Source organism: Sapajus apella, unplaced genomic scaffold (genome assembly GCF_009761245.1).
Source record: "Sapajus apella isolate SASKATOON/1434 unplaced genomic scaffold, GSC_monkey_1.0 scaffold85, whole genome shotgun sequence".
Lineage (NCBI taxonomy): Eukaryota > Metazoa > Chordata > Mammalia > Primates > Cebidae > Sapajus > Sapajus apella.
The window spans coordinates 4,949,973-4,957,223 of NW_022437025.1; the positions used below are offsets into that span (position 1 = coordinate 4,949,973).

At 61.7% G+C, this 7,251-nt stretch overlaps 1 protein-coding gene across 7 annotated transcripts in view; it reads right to left on the reverse strand.

The window, feature by feature from the left end:
* Window positions 1-581: 581 nt before the first annotated feature.
* SORCS2 (sortilin related VPS10 domain containing receptor 2) overlaps window positions 582-7,251 on the reverse strand; it is a 587,909-nt gene continuing 581,239 nt past the window's right edge. For 3 of the 7 annotated variants that reach the window (XM_032254114.1, XM_032254113.1, XM_032254112.1), the window contains exons 26-27: window positions 6,043-6,191; window positions 3,039-3,103 (exon numbers count right to left, since the gene is read on the reverse strand). In XM_032254114.1, coding sequence (XP_032110005.1) covers window positions 3,039-3,103; window positions 6,043-6,191 — 214 coding nt within the window. Of the gene's footprint in view, window positions 3,104-6,042; window positions 6,192-7,251 lie in introns of all 7 variants that reach the window. The other 4 variants (XM_032254109.1, XM_032254110.1, XM_032254108.1 and 1 more) reach the window with 4 other exon arrangements.

Genomic DNA, 7,251 nt, shown 5'->3' on the forward strand with positions numbered 1-7,251 from the left:
TGCGAACGCATCTGTAAAGTATGTTCATCAATCTCTTTCTCTCTCTAATCATGTAAGATGAGTGGGAAGAGAGTGTTCTTTTCCAGCTATTACAGTTGACGTTTCAGAGAAGGTGTGGACGCTCAGTCGCCAGCTATAGTGAACGCAGTTTCTGAGGCTGGAGCATCCACTGGGATAGAGTCCATGCCTCCTTCTGTCACCTCAAAGACTAAAGCAAATGGCAGTTCAGAAATAAAGGAGTCCCCTCAGAAGGGGGCCGTGCTGCACACCTGCAGGCCCTCAACCCGGGGTCTCTGCTTCCCTTCTGGAAAATTGGCCAACACTTCTGGTTCCCCTTCTGCTGGCCTTGAGGGACAGAACAGGCCAGCATGTGTGAAGTGCTTGAGAGCTGCCTCGGGGGGGCAGTACTTTGAAGCCACCGCCACGTGCAGCCCCCTGTGACGTCCCCACGTGCTGAGCCTGCTCCTTGTACCTGGCATGAGGCTCTCAGCCCACCTCGCCTTTGGGAGCATGATCCTAGGGGTCTATGTGTGTGCCCGCATGCATTCAGGGAAACAAGGAAAGCATCTTCACAATAAGGCAAAAGCTGATCAAATTCATTTACTCTTTGTTAAAAGCATCACAAATGATTCATCGATTTTTAAAAAGGAAAAATAAGAAGGAATGCATTGCCTCTTTGTTATGTGCACGGCAGCTGATGGCCTCGTTCCCAGGCCCCCATGTCTACCTGAACGTCAACTTTGCAGACCCTCAAATTTACAGCCAGGGTCAGCCATGGGCCTACGCACGGATCTCCGCGGTCCGCGGACGGGGAGGCATCAGCCTCTACCAGACGCCACTTCCTTCCCAGGGGCTTGGGTCCACGTGCCCAGAATGTTCTTAATAGAAATATTAACATAAAATACAGGAAAACCACAAATAACTAAGGGGAAAAACCCTACCCAAACAGCAGAGAGAATTAAATGGAGTGGTCAAGGAAGGCCAGAGGCCTAGAGTGGCTACCGCAGGCACTGTGAGCTAAGGGGGAGGGCAGTTCCCGGAGTCCATGCTGCCCGTGGGCCCCGGGCCTGGGCTGTGCTCACCGTGTCTGTCCCTGTGTGCCTGACACTCGCAGGCAGGCTGCTGGCCAGGGACAGGCATGTGTGGGGGTGTGGCCAGCAGGACAAAAGCCCCCACAGGGGCATCCCTGCAGATGGCCAGCAGAGGAGTGGGGGCTGTGGCAAGGTCCCAGAGAGTCATGGCCCCCTGTCGCGGATCCCATCTCCAGGAGGACCTTGACGACAACTTGCAGGGTGGCCTCTGGGGTTGGGGGCAGCCCAGAAGTCCCAGGTGGGCAGGCAGGTGGGGAGGGAGCTTTGGGTCTGAGGGGCAGGTGGTGAGAGTGGGGACACCTCCACTCCCGCGTGACCCAGTGTGCTCCCCTTGTCCCTGTGGTCTTGGACACCCCCCAACCAGGGACATGAGGCTCCAGTCTCCACAGGTCATTTACTCCACAAGGAGTGGGCACCTTCTCGCCACTGGGCACTATTTGGGCATGAAGATTCACCCTGAATTCCCCCCTCTAATGGGCCATGTTTCCTTTCTAGGGAAAATGGGTTCATGTCCCCAAGCTCAGACGTGGTGCACAGGAGGATGTCTGCACCCTCATTTGGATTCGCCCCCAGCCAGCGTGTCACCAGCCTTGGCATCACCAGTCTTGGCTCTGGCATCTCCCCTCAGAGAGGGAGCACTGCCAGAGAGGAGGGGGAGGAGGGACGCGGAGGAGGAAGGGGCTACTGGGCTACTGGCTTCCCATTTCAAGGCAAAAGGTGACCCCCCACCCCCCGTAAATTCCTATGTGTAGACTTACACTAACATCCCTGATTCTAGGAAACTGTCGGGGGGGGTGGTGGGTGTGGAGACCCCACAGCACTGGGGCACAGAGGGCTGGGTGCGGGGCCACATCTGCCATGATCTTGCTGTGACCTTGTGAAAGTCACCCTCCTCCCTGGGCCTCAGTTTCCCCTTCTTTAAAACGAGGGGCACCGTGATGGCCCTTCTAGCCCTGTCATTCTTAGCCACCCCCTCCTAGCTTGGTTTCTACCCGGGTCCCTCCGTCTATACAGAAGTGCAGAAAACTCAGAAAACGCGTGCGTTGGAGCCGTCTCCACCACCCACTTTTCTGGGGGCTCCTGGCTCCTTCCGGAGCCCAGCCCTGGTGGGAGAGGAGCCATCAGGTGGGAGAAACCTGTGGGAAGGTGCTGCTTGCTGGCAGGAGTGAGGGCAAGGAGCCACGGGCACTGGGTCCTGTGCCCACCCCACCCCGTCTGCCCTGGGGAGAACCAGGGAGAGCTGCTGCCCCTTGGGGCTCTGGAGGAGGCGCCCTGGGCACTCAGGGAAGGGGGCTCCCGAGTATGGGGCTCTGACAGAGCGACCCCAGTGGCTACCGCTGGCCATAAAGATGGAGAGTGAGACGCCCCCCACACTGCCCACAGCTACCTAGAGAGGCATTTACAGAGCTGCAGCTTCCAGGCGGGGGGCACTGGGGACCTGGAGGGTGGAGTTGGGAGGTCCTGGCTCATGGCTCCCACAGAGGGGCCAGGCGGCCACGCGGATGGGAGTGAGGAAGAAAGCTACGTTAGGGAGGCCCCAGCCTCTGCGGGGAGGGAGCCCGCCAGCCATGTCTGAGGGGGTCCTCGGCTTTCGCAGCCCAAGGTACTGGGCGGGCTCCAGGACGACCAGCCTCAGCCCGGAGAAGTCAGGCCTCAGGCTGAGCAACGGCACATGGGGTGGCTGTGTGTGGGGTCCGGGAACAGAGCCTGCCCTAATCAGGCCTGGTATCCCATAGGGGCGGGGCCTTGTCCGGGGCGTCCCGTGGGTCCCCGTGGGCCTGGGGGGTCTTGGACTTATCAGAGGGGTTGGTGCCTGTCGCCAGGCTTGGGGGCGACTCGGGGAGGGGGCTGTCCGCAGGTCTCCGAGGGCCGTCAGTCCGGCCGCCGGCTTTGCCGGTGGTTCTGTGCCCTCCACGGGTGAAAGGACGGCTGCTGGGCGGCGGCGCATCAGCTCACCAGGTAGCTGTGCATCTCTCGGGAGTTGATGCTCAGGACCACGCCCGAGTGGTTGCCTAGGAAACAGAAGAGACGCAGGCCCCGTGAGCGCACGCCCTCTGCCGGGGCTGGGATGGGGCCACGGGGGACACGGTGGTGGCCTCGGCCAGCGCCTCGAGCCAACGTGCAGTGGGCATCCCTAGGTTCCTTCAGTTTGTGTCGGTGCAGGGGGGTCTCCACGGTTCCTAGGTGGTGCCTGAGGAGTGGGCGCTCCCGGCGCCATCACAAGCAGTGGGCCCCAGAGAGCCTGAGAGGTGAGGTCCAGGACGGCCCCACTTCGTCCACTGACCTGCGTGGGGGTCGCCCCCAGCATTAGCAGCAAGAGGGTGCCAGAGAGGCTGAGGCTCCACCCCCTTGTGGCAGTGAGCGCTGCAGGGCGTGGAGTGGCGAGGCCCCGGGAGGCCAGAGTGGGAAAGAGGGGGGCATAGGGACGTCAGTGCCAAGGGGTGAGCCGGGTGTCCCGGGTGGGGCTGATTAGGAGATGGGGACCCGGGACCCAGAGCTGCCCCGCCTTGAGGCCACTAGGAGACGCGGCTGGGAGCCCGGCCACACCTGAGTCCTCGCCCATCCTTTACCTGGTTGGGCCTTGGCTCTGTCATCTCTAACGTGAGGGTCAACTGCACCCCTCATAGGACTGTGGTGGGTCAGACAGGAAAGTGCGGCTGGTGCGCTGGCAAGGCCCACGTGGACCAAGGGCTTGGCTGCACAAATCTGATTACCCTGCTAGGGTTGCTCTTCAGGGGCTTGGAAGCAAAGAGCCTTTGGGGGCGGGGAACGGGCCCTACCTTCCTGAGATCCCCATGCCCTCTCCACCCCAGAAGGTCTGGGTTCTTTCAGGGCCTCACACCTGCCTCCATCACAGGGGTGAGGGTGGGGCTAATGCCACCTGCAGGAGGGGGCGCCCCAAGACCACCTCCTGTCCTGGCAGGAGCCAGGCCAGTGGAGGGGTCTTTAGACACTCACCCGCAGCCCGCGGCCCTCGGGGGGCACACAGCTGTGCAGCCACCGAGTCGGGCTTGAGCCCGCTCCACCTGTTGTCACTCACTAAGTGACCTGGGGAGGCTGAGTAGTGGCTCTGAGCTTCAGCCTTCTCATCTGCGCAGTGGACACAATGTCAGCGAGTACCTCCGTGGAGTCAGAGGGGCCTGGGGGACACTGAGCTGGGGCCAGACACAGAGTCGGTGCTCAGTGAAATATGCCACCCTTGTGATGTTTCCAAGGTTACAGGCGTGTGGCACCATGAGGAGCACACCTGTGCTGGTGATGGGGAGGACCAGGGACCCCTGCTGAGGTTGGGGCAGACAGGCCTGGCGAGGGGCTGCAGAGAGCGCAGGGGAGGCAGAAAGGGACAGCCCATCCATCCGGCTGCCCTGACCCCTCTCAGGACAGCATGAAGGTCACAGGCTTTGGGGTCTGACTGGCCGGGGTCTGGCTGGCTGGGGCCTGGGTGAGCAACTTCTTTTCTGTGAGCCTCACTTTCAGGAAATTCTGAAGTGGGGACAGAGGTTTATGCCGCTCATGTTCTGAGGACGTCCTGGATGCAGGGTGCGAGTGACACTCAAAGCTGGATAATCAGAGCTGCAATGGCAGCAGCTGGTCGTGCCGAGACCTCTGTGGCTTCCTGTGTCCCGTCCTCAGCTCCAGAAGCTTCAGCCGAACCCCCAGCAATGGTGAGAGGTGTGTGCCGACATCACCATAAAATCAGGCCCGGACGGGGATTGTTAAGAGAGAACACGGACCACAGGGGAGAAGCCAGGTCCCTGGGGTCTGCCGAGATGTGAGTTCCAGCTCCGTCCCCCACTAGCTGTGACCTTGGGCAAGGACAGTCCGTCTCCCTGCACTTTCATGTCCACAGCCCTAGGGAAGAGCCCACCTGCTCAGCTGCTGAGATGGGCATAGAAAGTGCCACGCCCTGGCGGCACAGGCTCCCGGCCCTCTGGCAGGTCTCAGAGCCTCCTGGGACTCGGTTTCCCCTTATCCGGAGAAAGAGCTGCAGGACCCATGGTGGTGGACTGCATCACGCTCGAACTGCAGCTGAGGGGTGGAGTCTGTGCCCCTCCCCTCAAACGTGGACAGGGCAAGACACAAGTGACAGGGCAGGACTTCAAGGCCAGGCTCTGAAGCGGGTGCAGCTGCTGCCTGGTCACCCCCTCCACATGCTCTTGGAAGTCAGCCGCCATGCTGGGAGGAAGCCCAAGCCACACAGTGAGACCATGTGCAGGTGTCCTGGTCGATGGCCCCGGTGAGGGGTTAGCTGAGTGCCGGCATTAACTGTGGGACATCAGAGGGAGGCAGCCTTGAGAGGGCTGCTGCACCAGCCAGTGACTGCCACCTCATGAGAGACCCTGACAGCAGACGGCCCCGACCGAGCCCCGTCAGTTCCCAGACACCAGCAGAGAAAACGGCCTTAAACGATGTTGTGCCGCTGAGGCGGGCGGTTTGTCCTGCAGCCATAGATGACTTGACTGGACTTCTCTCCACCGGGCATGGCCAGGAGCGAAGGAGATCACATCAGTGGAAATGCTTCGTAAACTGTGAAGTGCGGTGCTGCGTGTCCACGTGTGGGATGCTCCCTAAATCACCGCTGAGGCGAAGGGGAGGATTGGGAGCGCTGAGGGAGCGGCTGTGGGGGAAAGGCCCCCGACGTCCTAGGCCAGAGCTGGGCTTCCTTTAAAGCCAGCCCCGCTTCCTGTCCTTTCCCTGCCTCGATGGGGCTGCCTGGGGCTGTTTGCTCATTGCCAGGCATGGGGCCCTCAGCTTCCACAGGCCTCCATTTCATCTCTGCTGGCAGCCCCGGGAGGTCCCGTCATCCCCTCGTCAGATGGAGGGGACGCAGTGGACCTGACTGACCCGCTGGCCAGGCCTGGTGGGCCAGGGTCCCGTGCGTTTTGCTGGCCCCAGGCGGCTCAGTGGGGTGGCCTGCGGGAGGGCGGGGTGGGTTTGGGGCGGGCGTTACCTAGAGTCTGCGAGTTGAGATCATCATCTATAAACTCCTCACCCTGGACGGCGCCCTGGACGTCCTCGCTGTGGCTCACGGGGCTGGTCATCTCCTGCTCCTTCTCATTGTGCATTTGGGCATACACCGTCCTGCCGGGCCGTTTCCTGCTGGACAGAGGCGAGGGCGGCTCAGCTTGGGCAGCGTCCCAGGCCACCTGCCCCCAGGGCCTTCTGCTGGGTGCCTGTCTACACCGAGCATGGTGCACGGGAGCCCACAGCCCTCCACACGCGCCTACCCCTGCCCCAAGTCTTGCCTCGGATCCCATCTCTGCACAAAGCCAGTTCCTCCAGAGAGCCCTCCCTCCTGTGTGCTCCTTCGGCCCTGGGGTTCCCTCTGCCTTGACATGTTGGGTGATCACTGTGTACCTGTTCGTCTCCCCGACAAGTGAATCGAGGGTGTATTTCAGGGAGAGGGCATTAGATCCTCTTTACCCTTCCCCCCCCAGGCCTGGCCACCCTGCCACCGGGCGGGGCACACATTCCCGCAGGAGGCATGAGCCTGCCCAGCTCCAAGAGGCGCTTGCTGAGCTCCTTCCAGGCATCCTGGGGGAGTGCTGTCCTCAATTTCCAAGCCAGGAAAGGGAGAGTCTGGGCACAGCCCCTCTGCCTCCACTGGGACTGGGCTCAGGACCCGCCCTGGGCCAGGTTCCTTCATGTGTGACACCCCACTTAGTCCAATCGAAAGCCAGGGCTCAGGATCCTGTTTCACAGATGAGGGGACGGAGACTCGGGAGAGGGGCCTTTCTCAGCTGCAGCTGATGAACCCCGCCAGCCCTCTGGAAACATGTTGATGGCAGGATGGGGTGGGCCCTGTGACTAGCTCTGAGGGTGACAGAGGTGGCCAGTGTCACCTCCAGGCTGCAACGCATCACCATTGGATGTAAGCGCTCCAAGCAGCCCTGGCCCCTCCGTCAAGAGCTTGAGAGGATGGCCAAGCCCCTGCCGGGCCCTGGGACATGCGGCCGTGGGCCTTGCCTGGGTTGTCAGCAGCGCCTGGCCCAGCCCATGAGCAAGTTGGGAGCTCCTGAGGGCACAGGCCACACCAGAGCCTAAAACCTCAGGCCCTGGGGCTAAACGGGGCACTGCTCCGCTGCTCTCCTCCAGTGGAGCTCCTGGAGCTGCTGGGGTGGGGGACACAGCCACCCCCATAACTGTGCTCCATGGCCAT